General features: G+C 40.8%; 1 protein-coding gene across 1 annotated transcript; it reads right to left on the bottom strand.

Moving 5' to 3' along the window:
• Nucleotides 1-6,558: 6,558 nt before the first annotated feature.
• rnf166 (ring finger protein 166) lies at nt 6,559-16,959 on the bottom strand. Its single transcript, XM_084075731.1, has 7 exons — nt 16,782-16,959; nt 16,003-16,241; nt 11,661-11,817; nt 11,288-11,400; nt 9,956-10,070; nt 9,462-9,569; nt 6,559-9,108 (listed from the first exon to the last, which is right to left on the bottom strand). The coding sequence occupies exons 2-7, from the start codon at nt 16,191-16,193 to the stop codon at nt 9,043-9,045; spliced, it is 750 nt and encodes a 249-aa protein (XP_083931857.1). The 5' UTR covers nt 16,194-16,241; nt 16,782-16,959; the 3' UTR covers nt 6,559-9,042.
• Between the last annotated feature and the right edge of the window lie 1,240 nt (nt 16,960-18,199).

Genomic DNA, 18,199 nt, shown 5'->3' with positions numbered 1-18,199 from the left:
AAAGTGCTTGTTTGACGTTTCATCCGTCAGGACAAACTGTAGAGACTTACAGGATAAAGAAAAGAAAACAAACAGAATGAAAATATCAGAACACCAATGACAACCACTGGGCAGAGAAGGTGTATCTTTACTACTGATGCTGATGTACCAAATTAAACGCTTCCAGAGATGACAATATTTAACTTAATTCTATATATGTTCAGGAAATGTGGAAATTGTCGAAGTCCCAATTTCCAATTTGGGTTAATCCAAAGTCCAATTTATTAGTGCACCACACACACTCTCTCTCTCTCTCTCTCTCTCTCTCTCTCTGTCTGTCTGTCTGTCTGTCTGTCTGTCTGTCTGTCTGTCTGTCTGTGTCTCTCTCTCTCTCTCTCTCACACACGCACGCACGCACACACGCACAAAAAAGAGTGCAAGAGAATATTTGGGTAAACCCTGATTTAAGCCAAAATTGCAAGTACAGTGTTTTTTTGCCTGACAGCAAAGACATGCCATGCTGCAAAGACTTTCCATAACCTACACCTGTATCTTAATTACAGCCACCTGTTGTTTGCCTATCAAAATGACCATGTAGTGATGTAATGGAATGCAATGTTGTATTCTATTACTGTACATGGAACATGGGCTAAATATTCCCAACCAGTCAGCCAGGTTCATTTTCAGGATAGACAGTTTCTATTCTAACACCCTACCATCCTATAAATACACATAAAGCTGTTATAGTGGGCCTGAGAGTGGTTCTCCATTGCCTAGTGCCTCAGTAATACAAGCCAGTGCCAGCTGTATTTAGCTCCTGTCAAGACATACAACCTATTATTAGAGCAGCCAATAACGGATGCTATCAGACAGTAAGCAAAGGAGCTATTCTGGTACCTCCACAACCTTTCAGACACACACACACACACACACATTTCCACAGCAAGTGTTATGGCATTTATATAAATGCCCTGGCCATCGGCACCTGGCATGGTATTTGAGCACGATGGGTTACACTTGTTTCCAAGATATCTGAAACTGTGTGTGTGTGTGCGTGCGTGCGTGCGTACGCGCGTGCACACGTGCACGCGTGCGCGTGTGTATGTACTGTATACACTGTGTGTATACTGTCTGTGAGTGTGATTAGGGATGAGAAGCAATGAGGGAATGTAAGTCAGGGAGGAGTAGGCTACAGGACCCATAAACAGTGCAGCACAACAAGACAAAACAAAACGCCTTTGAGGAGGGGAGACGAGTACACAGTAAAGATTGTGTTTCAGTGTTAATTTAACTTAAGTGTAAAAATGTACACTTTTAGAGAGTACATTTGTATATTGTAGTGTTAAAAATTCACACTGATGATTTTGTTGTGTTGGATAGAGAAAGGCGGTAGGAAATAATTAGGGGGAAAGGGGTAGAGGGAGAACTAAGACATTTTGAGTTATAAAACCGTAATGATCCACTAAATCTTTCCATACTTTTCCCTGTAGACAAAATCAGCACCTGGCATGATGCCCTGTAGGCTACTTGCCTCACGTGGCCAGACAATATCACTGCGTGGCCGAGGGCAATTCTTTTTTGCACTGGCAGATTCGTCTGGTTTCTAGGCTAGCCCTGTACACTGTAAAACCACCAGTGTTAATTTAACTCAGAAGATTAACACTGGAATGGAATTTTGTTCCATTTGTACACTCTTGTAAGTTTACTGTGAGGGGAAATCCCTTTTTACTGCCACATGGTACAACATTAGTTTAAACAGCACCAACAGGGTAGCATTTGGAATGGTATAATTCGGATCTTTTCTAGGAATTTAGTGCCATACACTAAAAATTGTCAATGTAAATTTAAATCCAAAACTATAACACTCTCTGAGTTAAATTAACTTGGGGATTTTCAATGTCAATGCTTAAAGAAGGCAGAGAAGACATGTGGAATTGATCCTTCTGTTCGAGACGGTCTCTGGACATTATTTTGGATAACACAGTAACATCTTCAGCGTTAATTTAACTTAAGCATCTACAAAAGTAACTAAATGCATTTGTTTGGGTCCATGGACCCATTACATTTCTACTCTCTCAGCATTACATTTTACTTTGTACATGTGTGTTATGATGGTTCAGCATAGAGAAGAATGGCATGATTAAATCCCTTTCAACCTGGCATCCATTTTGGGCATAGGTGAAAAATGTCCAAATAAATCAAAGAAATGATGAAAATATCCGATCTGCAAGCTCACAAACACGTTGCAATGTGAACTTGTAGTTTGGATATTTTCCACCATCTTTGAAATGAGGCTTAAGTGGTAAGGAGGAGTAAAGAAAGGATCAACTAGGAATAAGGGTTTGGATTGTGAGAGACAGAGGGATAGAGATGGAGTGAGAGAGGATTGAAGTGGTATAGTTAGAAGAGACAGATATAGAGCAGAGGAGAGAGGTGAGAAGCAGGAGATAACAGAGTTATAGTGGAGGGATAGATAGAGATGGAGAGAGGATAGCTCGTTATATCTCTCCACTTGTGGAAAAACAGCGTAGTGCAAGGGACAGGTGCAGTGCGTTAACATTTCCAACCTCGCCAAATCAACCCACAACGCCCCTGCCCCTTTTTCCATCAGGTGTGTGTGTGTGTGTGTGCGTGCGTGCGTGTGTGTGTGTGTGTGTGTGTGTGTCGTGTAGTCAAAGCTTGCTGTAGCATCAATGACACTCACCACCCCAGCCACAACCTTGTAGGTAGGAAGGAGCATGTCCGCTAATGCATTGATGGGTAATGAGACGTTGTCGTCGATCCTGAAAGAGACAGGGAGCCAGTGCAATGAAAATAGGATGGGTGTTATTATACCTACCCTCATGATTATGTTCATACTTTCTTATGTGGATTTACCTATGTGGATTTACCTATGTGGATTTATGTGGATTTACCTATGTGAACTATGTGGATTTACCTATGACGATTTACCTTTACTTGTTGCACGAAGACCTATGTCCTATTATACCTGTTACACTGGTTTAGTGCAGTGGTTCTCAACCTTTCCAGGCAGTGACCCCCCTAAATAATCATATTTGAACTTGGGACCCCCCACCCTGACAAGCACTTGGAATTGTAGGAGTTGAGGCATTACATTTAGTTTGACTCAGTTCCACAGATACATAATGTGAAAATAGCAGATCTACAAGCTCACAATATATATCTGTATGTATACATACATACTGTATATATAAAAAACAAAACACAAAAACTGAAAGACTGACATGATTCTAAAGGATTCATGAAATGTGTACTTTAATTACCATTTATTTTTCATTCTGTGACTGTTTTCAGCCTTATACTCAATTCCTGCCAATCACGCATGCGTTCTATTGAAAAAATTGAAAAAAAAATTGAACTTTTTTTTTTTTTTTCAATTTGACCCAAAGACCAAGGAGATATGATTTTTCGAAGGAAAAGACTCCCATCCACTTCCTTGTTAACTTAAAACTTAAAAATGATGTATCTCGGCTCCTGAGTACACTTTGGCAGGCGAAGTTAAACAAGCACTTTTAATGAGAAATACACAGGTCATAGGCCTATATGAAAAAAATATCACTTAACCCCCCAAAACATTTAGACAAAAGGTTTTTGAATTGATTCAGGTAGGCTGTACCTCTAAGCTTGCTTGTGAACATAAAACATATCTAGGAACATATAAGTCCCGGAAAGGCGTCATGTTCAAGATGACGTCCAAAAGGGCTGCCCGGAGCATAAAATGGCTATATTTCAAATTCTATTCAACCCTAGGTTTTGGGGCTCAAGGAATGTGACTGAGTCAGTGAAATTACCATCAGTTAATCATTTATTGTCAACCAAGATAGCTATCGTCCCAAGGTGATGTCCCATCGTACTAAAACAACAATTCAACTGTCATATTTATGTCAGTTTTGGAAGCACATGCATCATTATTTATAAAATGACTTAGATAGCCACAGTAGTCAAGTTATAGCCCCAGGCTATAACTTGACTGATTTTCTTTTTCTCACTTCCGCCGAACGTAGTGAAGCAGGCTGGATCCCAGGCTAGTCAAGTTATGCAGTAAGCCATGTTTACCAGCCCATAGACACGTTTTGTTGTCTTATACAGTCACTATGGATTGCCATCCTCTGACTCCTCTGGAAGAAACGTATAGCCTACAGTATGGAGTTGACATGGTCCACAGACAGTAGTACAGTCCATTTCTTCTACAAGAGCAGCGGATAGTCGTGCAGGCAGTGGAGCAGTTACACTGACCTTCATGAAACTGTCTGGAGCAACATTCATTCATGTTCCAGCCCCAATCCAGTCCATGATCTGGTAATATCCTCTAAGACAGTGGTTCTCAAACCTTTTAATTTCAAGGACCCCCATCATTCTGAGAGTGTACAAATGGAACCACATTACGGGTTCATATGTTCAATGTGCACACTTTCAGAGTTACAGACCTGTAAAGGGTCCATTTGGAACTCCCTCAGGGAACCCTGAGGGTCTATGGACCCCACTTTGAGAACCACTGCTGACAGTGAAATTGGGTAGCATCTTGGTATCTTGGATTTGGCAATTATGAACTGATGGTAGTTTCACTGATTCAGTCGCATTCCTTGAGCCCCAAAACCTAGGGTTACACACACCACCTTTCTACAGTAGGTTGAATAGTAATTGAGATATAGCCATTTTAAGCTCCTGGTAGCCATGTTGGACATCATCTTGACTATCTTTCCAGATAGTCAAGTTTAAGCATTCCTATAGGTACCAGAATCAATTGAAAACCCTTTTGTAAGTGATCTTGAAAATTAAGCCTTTCTGGGGCGTATATTTTCTTGGATTTCTTTGGGATGTTCTCAGGCATGCGTACTTGCGTAGAGGTACCAGAATCAATTGTAAAACATTTTGTATCAGTGTTTTGGGGTGTTAAGTTATATTGTTTCATATAAGGCCTATTGACATGTCTATTTCTCATAAAAAGTGCTTGTTTGCTGAAAAATCACCACCTGGCTTCAGAGTGAAATAATATGGGTAAATTATACATTTCCTGTCAGTCTTCCAGTTTTTGTGTTTTGTTTCTCTAAAAGAAAAAATATGATTGAGCCATTTGAAAAACACTCTTCTTCTTCATCACCAGCAGTATCACTAGGCTCCTTTTTTCTTTTTTAATTGTATAGTAGAATTATACTTTTTACTTGTATGCTTTCAGCGAAACCCCCCAAATTCTATTTTAATCAGTAATTTAACCACTTTAAACCTGGCACCCCAAGTTTGGGCATGTCATTCTAAAAAATATTTTGAGAATAGCAGGTCAACAAGTGAGCTTTATGTAGAAAGAAAAACTTCACACTTGTCACATCAGTAGTTGTGGTAAATGGAAGCACTAATGGAGGACCTTCTACCATCCGTCACTGAAAGAATTGGACTTGATTACAAAGGATCAGCTTCTGTCATCCACAAGATCTAATTTGACCAACCATTGTATAAAACTATGTCTGCAGGAATGTGCAGAGCTTGCGACAATCTACCCAGAACACCAAAGGAGTGTGAACATAAAGAATGAAAGAAACAGAACTCTATGTAGTTTCCCCCTGCATCCCTAACCCAAAAGGACCACAATGGAAACAAGCCTTCTGGCTTTTTTGTGCTTTTATCCTTTTTAATTCATTTTTAAAGTGTCCAATCAACGTTCAATCAAAACATGTGGTTGTGTCCTCTCATTTAAGCGAACCTGGCGTGTGTGTGTGTGTGTGTGTGTGTGTGTGTGTGTGTGTGTGTGTGTGTGTGTGTCTGACAATATCTACTGTCTACTCCCTAGATGAGTATTTCAAAGTGAATGTATTTTTTCAAAGCCGAATGAAAATGTTTTAATATTTTAAATTTCTTCTCCACCTTTGGAGTTACACCATGGCAAGGTAAATACACAACCCAAACCTCTACCAAAGTGGTATTGCCCTTTAATGTGTTGGATTCATGTTCATTTTCATATATTTAACCACTTAAACCCTCAATACTTAGTTAACTTGATATTTGGCGGCGTACTTGGTCTGCTCTTTTCCCCCCTCTTCAGTGTAGAGAAATAAATCGACAACTTTTGTCAAAAATAGCCGATTTACAAGCTCACAGCGCCTCGCAAGCGTTGTGAGCTTGTAGATCAGTTATTTTCGGCTAATGTCCCCCCCAGAATGGGGATGATAGGGTTGAAGTGGTTATGTAAAAATAGAAAAAAACATTAAAAACAAAACCTTCCTATTACACAAAGATTTGGCGGCCCCCTTAACTCTGAGGAGGAGTTACAGAGCCCCTGTTGGAGACCCCTGCTTTAGATTATATATTATAGATGGTTAGGTCGAGGTATGGGTGTGCTAAAGGTCAGGGTAAGGATCTGGGAGGGCAATTAGCCAATACATCTGTGTGCCCTCAAACCCCCAGATATTAGAGCTTGTAGAAATGTGTCCCGGTTCAGGAACCGATAATGAATGACAAACACAATAAGTAATTGTTTATAAACAACTTGACGAAACCACATCAATGAACCCTTCGGTACATTTTGTTGATGTCATTGATGGATTTATTATGGAACATGCTCCGTATGCGCTACATTTCTTAGACAGCATTGCCCTCTAGTGGTCATACTAAGTTATACTAGTGTACAAGACATCTTTTAAACCCCGTTTACCAGTGCATATAACGCAGGTTTTACAGGTTTTAACAGTACCTAAAATTTACACACACAAAGAAACCCACGCATACACACACACCAGAACTATTTCGATATCTGTGCACAATATGGAAACAAACTTTTTCCAAAAATATATATATATATATTTTTTTCTTTTATCTTGACAGGTGCATCATAAAAATAGTTCTTGTAGTAGGATCTGGGGAAGCAGTAGAGTGGAGGTTAAAACTCAACCCAGCAGTTTGATTAGATTGTTTTAATCTAATATCTAGAGCTAAGTCTTGTAGAAAATAAACTGGCAAGTGCAGGTACTGACAAGCATAAAAAGAGGCTGCTATTCTTTCTGTGGATGACTTGTTATTGTCTATTACTGGTTGATACTAGTGTAGTGGTGTTGGTTTTGGTATTATAGACCATTACTGGTAATGTAATGTGGCAGCTGTGGATATCATGTCCAACCAAACATAAGTCTGTTCACCCCTTCTGGTCATCTGAAATTCTTTTTTCGTGTATCCTCGATAATCCTCTGGCACTCCAATGAACACAATTGGGTTATTGTTTAGAAAGTCGTGGAAGGTGATCTCTGTCGCAGCATTAGTGACTCCTACAGGTTAGTAGCCAGTTCAGTAGGGAGCAAAACAGAGAGCGTGTTCCTCCATGTGTTACATCCTCCCGGTGAAACTCCTGTCGGGTGAAAAGAAGCAGCAGGCGACTCCATGTGTATAAGAGGAGACATGTGGTAGTCTTCTACACCATCCCCAAGACCAACAGTAGGGGTTGACAGTGACAGGGTAACGTCCATACACTTGAAAATTAAATGTATTTCTTAACTGTATGAACGTGCCGATTTCGGACCTAAATCCTATCGTAAAATGAAACAAAAATGTAAGTCTGACATCATAACACAGAAACAATGTGTTCTGTATGTCAAGAGCTCACTTGCACGGTGCTGGAAAAAACACATTTTCCTGCTCAGAGAAACCTTTCTGACCCTTTCCAAATGTTAAAATATAATGTATTATAAATATACAGTAGTTGCAAACATTGTTCAGGTTTGCCTTCTCTTCACTGTGTCCCGTGAACATTCAATGTCAAAACTGGCAAAGACATACACTCACACTCCTATTGTTCAAACTGTAAAACAGAACACATTAATGCTGTGCCATCGTTAGGGCAGTTTTGTGTGTAGCAGGTTAAATGTGGTGCTACCTTTCTGCCCCCCCCTCCTATCGCAACGGTCTAATCGACCACAGACTTGAGAGATATTTGAGACAGTGTCCATCAATGTTTGAGCAGTACTTCCACATCTAGATCCTCATACAGCTGGCCTATTGGCTCAAATCCTACCTTTGACCGCCTCCAGTATCTCTGCTTTACTTTCTGCCTTTCAGCTTTCTAATCATACTAAGAAAATTAGTATGAAATAAAACATACATACAAAAGATGAAATCTGCTTCCCTTTTTGTATCTTAGAACCAACATGAAGCCATAACGGCCCTATCACCAATAGTGGCCACGCCAGCCAACTTTTATATGAACCAACTTGTTGAAACAAACACACAGCTATGCTGTTAACATTATTGGAAGTTTCAGAGAGAAGAGAAACCCCCATTAAAATGTCCATGAATTTTCAGGATCCTTCATTCTCCCACATGGATGTTTGATTCCTTGGGATGTGTTGTAGCCGTCACAGGTGGCAATTACATTCCAATTGAAGGGCTGTGTTTGAACTCTCTGTGTGGGAGAATTTGATGAGTGGGTAAAAAACAAGAATCACCATGTTTTGTTGATATACAAAATGGACCAGATACAATACAAGCTCCTCTCCTTTAGCTTGGAGAGAAGCGGATGGCTGAGATGAGAATTTGGACCTTTAAATCACTGGTTCTCTAATTCCTATGCAGTGCCTTTGTAATTCATTTTCAATGAGAGGCAGGCGATTATTTGGGACGTGCAGAGAAGTTGAGGGGTGTTATGGGAGGTACTCAACAAAATGATAGTTAAGAACCAAACAACCGTTGTGGGTCCGTAACTCTGAGTGTACAAATAGAACCAACTGGTCTGTTATGGGTCTGTAACTCTGAGAGTGTACAAATGGAATCAAATGGACATTTGGTTCACAGTCCGTAGCCTAATACTACGGACTACGGGGTCCTAATGCATACCGAACAGGGGGTCCTTGAAATTAAAAAAGCTCAACCACTGCTCTATATGGATGACGTCAGCACAGGGCAAATTCGACACTGGTTCAAACGTGTGTTTGTCGGCAAGAGATGGTTGGGGAAATTAATGAAAGCCTTACAGGAAGAGCCACAGGGTAAACAAAGATGGCGGTAAGCAGGGGGGAGTACTAGTATGATGGCCGGAGGATGTAGGAAGGACTGATGATTCTGTCAGTTTTCAGCCAGGGAAAGTGCCAGAGCTGCCTGCAGGGCTGCTTCCTCATCAATACTATAGTCCTGTAAATACAAAAGCAACACCACATACAAACCTATTATTAGTCAAACCATGGACAAATGCAGAGTTTAAAAGGGAATTCCATCCACATTTGACCTGTACCTTATTTTTTTATTTGGTCTCTAAGGTTGCAAAAGAAAAGAAAAAAAGCTCCAGGTCGAATTTGGACAGAATTCAGTAAACATTGGAACAGAAAAATTACATTTCTGTGTGCCTTTTAGGTTTCGTAAACAGAAATTGCACAGGGCAGATATAACAAGTAACTTAAATATACAATGCCAGTGTTTTACACAACAAGGCACTAGCCTGCATGCTGTACATGCACTCATGCAGTGTACACATACGCTCCACTCACCACAAAGGTGTCATAGGAGAACTTATGTCTGTGTAGGAGATGCTGGAGGAAGTTGGAACTCTTATAGCTGGGATCTCCCCATGGCATCGCTGAGCACACAGGGCACACCTGGCAACACGCACGCACGCACACACATTGTATTTGTGAGTGCTACTACCACAAACCTTTGGATGGTGAGTCTTTCCAAACAGATATTTGCGATGCATTCGTTGTATAGCTGTGACCTGACTGCAATTACATTTAGACAGTTACAATTTAGATACTCATGCAGAGTGACTTGTCCTCCGTATTTTAACCAAAGGATTTATAAATGACAGAAATTGTTGCGTTTCATCATGGCATCAGCGGGACTGTTTCTATTCGCTCTGTGCATTTTTCTCTTCTATGCTTCTGAACTGTGGAAGCAAAATAGTGGTGTCTGGCTCCAGCACAAAAATCATACTTAAATAAATATCTGGCCCTGTTATCATGTCATATACAGCATTTAGTCTTACCACTTTATTAGCGTCATTGCGGTGGCTGTCCATACAGTGTTTCACCAACTCCTGCTGGTCTAAGTTTCTGGACCCACAGAATGGGCACGCAAATGTTGACCGGTTTGGGATATTGCTGCAGAGGCAAGAACACCATGGTTTAAACATAAGCTCTGAAGTGCTAATTGAGCATTTCTGGTTTTTGCATGATCCACTGATGATGAAGTATTTCTCCATAATTTTAACACATGCATGCACGCACAGACACACAGTATTAGGGTTAGGCCCTAACCCTACTAACCCTAGCCATAACCCAACTTAACCAGGAATTTCAAATTGATTCTTTGACAGAGAGTAACAGCAGTGTAATTACACAACAGCCTGGAACAGAAGCACAGAGTGAAAGAAGTGAACAATATTAGAGCAAGTGGTGAAAACAGTGAATTAAGTGTATACTCAATTAGCATTGACTCATGAGCGAGGCTACCACAGTCCTGTTACTTTTCTGACGCACCTCATATAATTAATTAGAATGAGCTCAGTGGGAAAGAAACACAAAAAAAGTCTGACGTTTTTGGGTCATTTTAAGAGTTTTAAGCATATTTTGATTATCGCAATAATATCTTGACATGACATTTTCGTATCATCCCATCTCTAGCTGTGATGCTGGTTATAAGTGGATATCAGCTCAGTGGTGGAAGAAAAAAAGAAGACTGTGACAGACTTTTCTATAGTTTTGCATTGAGCAATGTGCCCTCAACCTCAAGTGTTATTTTGATGCATAGTTCACACTCTGGACTTGCCTTAGATCTTCTGTCTGCCTTACTCTGGAGTGGAGGAGTAAAGTACTGTACAATATCCCCCTTTGTGTCCAATTATTAGGTTGCCAATTCTAAATTCCATAAAACTGATGCTGTCCCTGGGATGAGTATATCCCAGGGTTGAGTGATAAAAACAAATGTGAAATGAAGGTGTGAATCACCCCTTCAGATCATATTAAAGGTGTATTTGTCACAGTAGGATCTTTTCTTAATCGATATTTCATTCACGTATCATGAACACCAGTATCGTGTGTCAAACTGAATCATGAGCCGAGTGTATTGTATAGTGGCATCCCTGATGTTCCTTACTCACCATCAAAATGTGTGTTGTTTCAGCCCAGAATTAGCCTGTTTTTAATTTCGGCAGTAAGACCTCTCTTCATGTATTTCAGGGAATGCCATTTTAAGAACAATTTTGTGTGCATGCAGTCTCCCAGGCCTCTAGCACAATTCTAACGTACGTGTGTGTGTGTGTGTGTGTGTGTGTGTGTGTGTGTGTGTGTGTGTGTGTGTGTGAGAATCTGAGTGGTACCTAGGGATGGGTTGTGATGTGGGTACAACAGGAACAAACTTGGGACAGTTAGCCATCTGCTCCTGAACCTTAGAACAGGAAGCAATGTGAGACCTCATCTTCACCAGAGCAACCTACACACACAGAACGAAACAGAGACCAAAAAGAGACAAATTGAAAGAAATAAAGAAAGATAGCATGTAATGTCAGAATTAAGGGACAGAAAGTGAGCGAGAGAAAATCACTTTCAGTGTGGCTCTCCTGGAGAGCAGAGTTTAGATCCCATTGCCCGAGGAGACGGTCCACGATCCAATAACTCAACAGATTAAAATTCATATGTCACTCGTTACGATAACGAATGTCTGAGTTGATAATGGTGTGTGTGTGTACCTACCTTTTTGCTACACCCCCGACAGGGGGCTTTGTGTGAGGTCAGCTGTTTTTCAACACTGGATGACCTGTCTACCTTCTTGGGGTCGAAGGGCACTCGACAGAGAGGGCAAAGAGGAGAGGTCACCTGAAGACATGGCTGCAGACACTCCCCACAGAACCTAAGGAAGGAGATGAAAGAGTGAAAACAGAGAAAACAGTGACATATGAACACGTGTCACAATTTCATGTGAGCCTAGCTGTATGGATGCTTTGATTGATTGACATTTTTATTAGGCAAAAATAATGTATTGCATTAATAATACTATTGACTAAAAGGTCCGTCCAAATGCCATGGATTAATTGGAAGCTTAGTACACTCCTTTGTCTTTTAAGTCATTAGTGTTTCCTTATACTGTATGTCCTACTTAGGGGAAATATTATCCAAGGCAACATACAAGAGTGTTCAGTTCTTCAGCTCTTCTTATGCGCCTAGTATTACACGCTAGTAGCCTGTCTAGAATCGTGGCTAATGCAAACTAATTACAACTAGGCCGATGCCCGTTGGGAACACATGCCCCTGTTATGCAACATATCCATTGTACGCCAGAGAACCCGTTCTGTACCTGTTGTCAGAGTACTTGGAGCAGTACCCATAATCATAGTAATAATCAGTACTATGACTGATCAGTTGGGCGGTTGTCGAGATACGCAAAGGACAAATATGCACACGCGCAGAGATTGCATGCATCTATAGTCAACTAGGTCGATGCCCATTGGGAACGATTCCCGTTGGGCATAACCTGTCTGGTTATGCAATGCCCATTGGCAGAGTACTTATGCATTATCCATACTGTAATACTAATACTAAGTCTATGGCATCAGTACTATGACATCATATTAATGACATCAGGGATCTCCATATATGGCATAAAAGGGACACTGAGAAACAGAGAAACAGAGACAGAAAGACAGAGATCTCCATATATGCCTATACAGTATATTGGTGGCATATACAGTATGGGCAAATCGGTCGGATCAGTGGTTCTAGAACAGCGGTTCCCAAACTTATTTAGCTGTGCACCCCTTATTACATCCTGACCTAGATGACGCACCCCCCCGGGGCGTCATCTAGGCAAACCAATTAGGTTGGTTTGCCTAGATGGCAGGTCACGCACCCCCTGGTGGGCGCTCGTGCACCACAAGGGGTGCACGCACCACAATTTGGGAACCCCTGTTCTAGACGATTGCCAATCCAATCGACTTCACGCCAAGCACACCCCTTCAGGTCCTCTGCGATCCGCAGACAGAGTTTGAAGTCGATCGCTCAGCCGTTTCTCGATTTACGCAAAGGACAGGTACACATGCACACTCACGCGTGCAGAGATTTGCATAATTTATAATACACAATTTATACACCAACCAGTTGGTGTGTTCTTCCATCATCAAATTAATGTACAAAGTCAGCAGCAATGAAAAACACTTTTCTCTATAAAACAAAAAATTGTATATACAGCCTGTATTATGCTGTGTTCACACTAGCAGCTACAAAGATATAGGCTACCATTATTTTTCAACCGAAGCCAGCGACCAGCGAAAGTTGAGCTGGTTTCAAGTTCTTTCAACTTCAGCTACAAAGATACAAAGCTACAAATATGCTGTGTAGCTTTGTATCTTTTGTGTCTGCCAGTGTGGACACAGCATTAGCAGGTGAACACAATAAAATAAATAATAATTTTATTTGTAACACTTTATACTTGACACACATCTCAAAGTGCTACATGGCATAAAATGTCAAGAAGAGATAAAAACATTTAAAACAATGACATTAATCAAATTAAAAGAGATACTCCCAGAAGGCTTTGGGATGGTATATCTCCCCTAATTCAACACATTTTGTGTGTGAATGCCCCAAATAAAGAAAAGAGAAAACTGCAATACTCTAAATTCAAACACTCCTACTTCAGCTCCTGAAGGGCACTTCAAAAAATCCCTCCACAACTTCCTCTCCCCCTCCCAACCCCCCCCCCCCCCCCCCCCATATCTATTAATACCTCACATATTTATATGAAGCCAAATCAAACCCGCATGACATGGTGCGTGAACCAAACAAAGCCATGCTGTACTACCCTGTGTTCCAGCTTGCAAAATGATAGCAGTGTTGTCAAACACATTTCATCGGCCCTCTGTCAACATCAGCTGTTTTCCTTTTAAAAAGGAACAGTGCTAGGGTCAGCTCAGGACCATAGCCCAGGACTCATTAGCTTTTTTGCTTTATGCAAAAAAGAAATCGCACCTAATGCATAGATAAGCTTAGGGATGTACCAATGAATTGGCCAACAATCCGTTTTGGCAATAATTGTACAAAATGATATAAAAAAACATATTTTAACTATCATCACTGATGCAGTATCTGTTGTTTTAAGATTATTTTGGACAGGTTTTCTTTATTTAGACAAGACCATGTAGACACAGGACACTGAGGTTGGAGATGGGGAAACATTTGCCACACAGGTAAGCTAGCATTGAACTTGGCGATGTTGCGACTATACACTCGAAATGCTGGAATGTGTCTGGTTGAGCAAAATGTTGACAGTCAGGGGACAAGAGCAAGAATGTCCATTTGTACCTATAGTGGAGGTTGCACCCTTCCACTGAGGACAGCAATTTGAATGGCAAGCCAAAAAAGACACATTTTGAAGTTAGTTGACAAGTCTTCACTTGACAAAACAAAACTAGAACAGCCCGCCAATACTTGCTAGATTGTTTGAATTGGCTGACTTTGGCAGCTATTCTGTTGGGGCAGTGTGATTTTTTTTGCTAGACACAGGGGAGTGCGGGTGCTGGCTTATTGACACACACTTGTTATTTCATCTTTTTATCAGTAAGGAGGACAGTGCAGGTTGCACAATGGAGCTTTAAACGTGTAAACTCTGTATGTGGACCTTTCACAACACATGGCAAAAGTTTTGTTTTTTTAACGAGTCCAGTTGCAGCAAGGCTAATTGAATTTTGGCCATGTCAAATTTAAAAAAAAATAGATACACTTTTGCATTTGAATCTATCTAGACATTCCACTTATAAAAGCCTGAGTTCAGAGTTCTTCTCAAACCCAGCTTCTTTTGTCTCTAATTTTCTTTTTAGAAATACCCCCATGGCAAGCCTTCTTCAAAAGCAAAACTAGTCACTGGCTGAATTCGTTGTGATGGCACTGACTGTCATCATCCCATGTCTACCCTGACTATAAACGAGATCTGAAACAATCTATAAATGCACCATCATTGTTGTTAGTTAGACTGAACTTACACACCGTAGACAACCTGAAACATAACTCAACCCTAAACGCACCACCATACACAGGAGAATCCTGTTTAATGTATCAGTTTGTAACTGTAGTGTTAGTGTTAGTACAAAGGTATTGTGTATAACTAAATGGACCCTGGTTGCATTTGCACACTGTCAAGAGTTACATGAACAGCAGTAGAAGATGTGTGTATTAGGCCTGTCACAGTTATTACATAATGGTCTAATCGCAATTATTTTGCATAATTGCATTTTTTTTTGCATAATCGTTTACATGTTGAAAAACGTTCATATATTTCCAAACATTTTCAAAAAGTAGTGGAAATAACAGATCTACAAGCTCGTTGTGAGCTTAGATCGGCTATTTCCAAGTTTTTTTTGCTTAAGTATAAAGTTATAAAATATGTCAGTCATTTCTTTGTATATTTAGCTTATTTGACACATCTGCCCTGTGCAACTTCAAAGCCTAAAAAGGCCAAACATAAATGTAATTATTATTCATAATGTGTGTTCAACGACAAAAACTCATTAATCGCGATTATTTGTGTGACAATCAATCGTCACGTAAAATGTCATGATTGTGACAGCCCTAGTGCAGGGGTCTTCAACAGGGGGTCCTCAGAGTTACTACAGGGGGTCCGCCAAATCTTTGTGTGATTTTTATATTAACCACTTCAACCAAGCATCCCTATTCTGAGGAGAACTTAAGCCAAAAAAGCGTGAGGCGTTGTGCGCTTGTAGATATGCTATTTTCGGCAAAGTGGTTTAGTATATGGGGGGGGGGGGGGAAAGCAGGCTAAGTACAGAGTGAAAAGTCAGGTATACTAAGTATTGTTTAAGTGCATGGTTAAATGTCTGGAAATACACATCAACATGAATCCAACATGACAGTGCTGTGAAACAAGTCTATGAAGCTGCCTATGAAATCTATGGAAAAAAATAAATATTTTATACAATATATAATGGGGGGTCCCTGCTTTATCTCGCTCTCAGCCAAGGGGTCCTTGGCCTGAAAACGTTCAAGACCCCTGCCCTAGTGTGTATGTATCTGTACATCACCGTACGTGTGTGCACAGCTGTGGATTTGGACGGGCTTGTGGTACACCTCCAGGCAGATGGGGCAGGAGAACTGGCTCTCTAGGCTCTCTGCTGCGGCCGACGCCGTGGCCCCGCCGCTGGGCTGCTGCTGCTGCTGCTGTCGGAGGAGCTGCTGGGCGCCGCTAGCCGACACAAAGCTCCGGAACATCGCCATCATGGATGGATGGATGGATGGAGCCCCGATGCGATGCGCAGGATCTGCTGCCTTTTGTTGCCCAAAAGGAAACAAGTCAGCGTTGCCAGATTAGGCGTGAGAAATAAGAAACCAGGTCTATGAAAACAAGCCCAAAAGAAGCGACTATATTATACAGGCCACATATGAGCACTTTAAACCTATATGCATTGGCTATTTGAAGATAGCCGATCTACAAGCTCACAACGCGTGGCGATGTGAGCATGTAGATCTGCTATTTTCCTATTTTCAAACAAATCTTGAAAAACAAAAAAAATTGATCGAAATCGAAATATTTTAACATCACAAATCTGATACGGGGGTCCCTGGTAAAACATATATTTAGATGGGGGGGGGGGGGTCCACAGCTCTATGGTCCACAGACAAATACATGATATTAATTTGGGGGTCCTTGACAAGATAATGTTTGAGAACAACTGGTTTAAACAACATTTAAGAAACAAACCCCAAATAAGCAACTACACTTTAGAGACAGCCCCAAAGTTGCATATAATAAGCGGACATGGCAACACTGAAACAAGCTGGTACACCTATTGATGAAGCCTAACCTACCTATCTAACGGCTGGCTCGCCTAGTGCGTCATTATCCGTCCACAAGTTGGATCAGATTCTGTCGTATTATAAACATAATATGGTTGTTGTTGAACGACGAAACATTAAAATTATCTGCCATAAAACTCAGCATATCTCTGTGTAGGTTGGCTGTAAAGAAGGAGGACACGCCGGAGAAGTAAACATTGGACGGGAGCAGTGATGCCAGGTTTTGTGAGAGAATTAAGCAACCAGGTCTATGGAAAGAAGCGACAAAACACATGAGCACTTTATAATAACGTTGGCTATTTGAAAATAGCAGATCTACAAGCTCACAACGCCTCGCATCGTGACCCGTTGCTATTTCAATTATTTTTGAAACATGATTCTAACAACACAATACACGAATATGTATGGGGGGAGCTCCCTGGAAGAAAATATACAAATACATATTAATGTGGGGGTCCTTGACTTGAAAATGTTTCAGAAACATTGGTTTCAACCAGAATAAAAAAACTCACTAGGCAACAAGCCCAAATAAGCAGCTATACACTTTAGAAACAAGCCCCCCCAAAATGCAACCCGCGCAACTACCAATATTTACCTAACTCTATGATATTTACAAGCAACTTCACAGAAAAATAAGCCCAAAGTCGCTTATAATAAGCGGACATGGCAGCAGTGGTGCGAACGAGGTGGGCCTGATATACAAATGAGACAAGACACTGCAGTATGGTACAGTCTGGTGCATGCAGTTGTCAGATCAGTGATTTGTTTTTGCACAGCCCCGTTACTCAACACTCCAAAACAACACGGGAGACTCAACTAAGCCATCTGACGCGCGTTGCTTTCTGGGGATTGCAGTTCTAATGGGACAGCTGTAGAACTGCCATCGCGGCGGCCAATAATGTTCTAAACAGTTTGTTTGTTGATACTTCACGTTTTCATTTCTTGGACAACGTGTGATGTGTTTTTTTAATGTAATATCGCGAGCTCATGTAAATCTAATACATGCCATTTGTACAAATATAATTGCATTTTTGTAGAACTAATGATGCGCGCACCTGACTGTGTTGCCATGTCGGCTTATTATAAGCGACCTTTTCTGTAAAGTTGCTTGTAGATATTGGTAGTTGCTTGCTTATTTAGGCTTGCTTCCTAATCTATTTATTTTGTATCATTACTTAAACCAGTGGACCGTTCTCAAATATTTTCATGAAAGTGTTTTGTGCCAGGCCAGGGAGCTTTTGTGTTGTTAGAATGTTTGGAGGAAAAAAAAATCCAAATATTCCACATTTCATTGCATGAGTTTTTGAAAATAGCAGAGCTTGTAGATCAACTATTTTCAAATAGCTGATATGGCCTAGTTGCTTCTTTTGGGCTTGTTTTCCTAGACCTGGTTGCTTATTTCGCTCACAAAATATGGCAACGTTGGCACC

This window comes from Gymnoscopelus microlampas, assembly GCF_963454915.1.
Source record: "Gymnoscopelus microlampas genome assembly, chromosome: 13".
Classification (NCBI taxonomy): domain Eukaryota; kingdom Metazoa; phylum Chordata; class Actinopteri; order Myctophiformes; family Myctophidae; genus Gymnoscopelus; species Gymnoscopelus microlampas.
Note: the sequence above shows the minus strand (reverse complement) of the source record. Positions and strands in the feature narration are given on the sequence as shown.